This window comes from Sinocyclocheilus anshuiensis, unplaced genomic scaffold, assembly GCF_001515605.1.
Source record: "Sinocyclocheilus anshuiensis isolate Anshui unplaced genomic scaffold, SAMN03320099.WGS_v1.1 C32195707, whole genome shotgun sequence".
NCBI classification, from domain to species: Eukaryota; Metazoa; Chordata; class Actinopteri; order Cypriniformes; family Cyprinidae; genus Sinocyclocheilus; species Sinocyclocheilus anshuiensis.
This window is the reverse complement of record NW_015612619.1, coordinates 1-762: the sequence shown is the minus strand read 5'-3', so window position 1 is coordinate 762 and position 762 is coordinate 1. Positions and strand designations below refer to the sequence as shown.

The window sequence follows — 762 nt, the reverse complement described above, 5'->3', positions numbered from 1 at the left end:
GATCAATTTAATGCATCCTGCTGACCAAAAATATTAATGTCTTTCTAAAAAAAAAAGATTACTGAGCCAAAATATTTGAACTGTAGTATGTATATATAAAATATATTATTTTATGGATATTTTAATATTTTTCAGACAACAGCTATGGTTTTGTCAGTTTCAGAGGAGAACAGATACGGCTTTTAATCAAACTAAAATGTGTCTGACAGTGTGGTACACAATATATGACTAGGTGTGTGTGGTTTTTCTCTTCTTTGCAGGAATGGTACAACGTGTACGAGCAGTATCGGCGCACTAACTGTGTGGTCTCAGACCTGATCATGGGGAATGAGTACGTGTTTCGTGTGTATGCCATGAATATGGTGGGTCTGAGTCCAGAGCCTTGCCTCTCCAAAGACAGCGCCTACATCCAGAAAACAGGTGACTGTTTGTGTCCAGATTCTAGATTCTCATGCCTGCTCACTGGTATGCAGTGTAGATAGCAAGAACACTTCTGTAAGTATGAAGTGGTTAGGCTGTGTCATTTAAAGTTTTTCTAATTCCCATGTGGCTCCCCTGATCTCCTGATGTATGTTTTGGTTTTCTTTACAGGCATTGTGTACAAGCCTCCTTCCTACAAAGAGCATGATTTCTCTGAGGCCCCCAAGTTCACACATCCTCTTGTGAGTCGCTCAGTTATTGCTGGATACAATGCTACACTCAGCTGCTCCGTAAGAGGCATCCCAAAGGTGAGCACATGTGACCTCAATTAGCAAAGGTCAC

At 40.8% G+C, this 762-nt stretch overlaps 1 protein-coding gene across 1 annotated transcript; it reads left to right on the top strand.

Moving 5' to 3' along the window:
• Positions 1–260: 260 nt before the first annotated feature.
• Positions 261–728, top strand: LOC107682439 (myosin-binding protein C, cardiac-type-like; the record flags this gene model as incomplete). Its single annotated transcript, XM_016478676.1, has 2 exons — positions 261–420; positions 592–728. Coding segments are annotated over 2 exons (297 nt in total), but the record flags the coding sequence as incomplete, so codon positions are not given.
• Between the last annotated feature and the right edge of the window lie 34 nt (positions 729–762).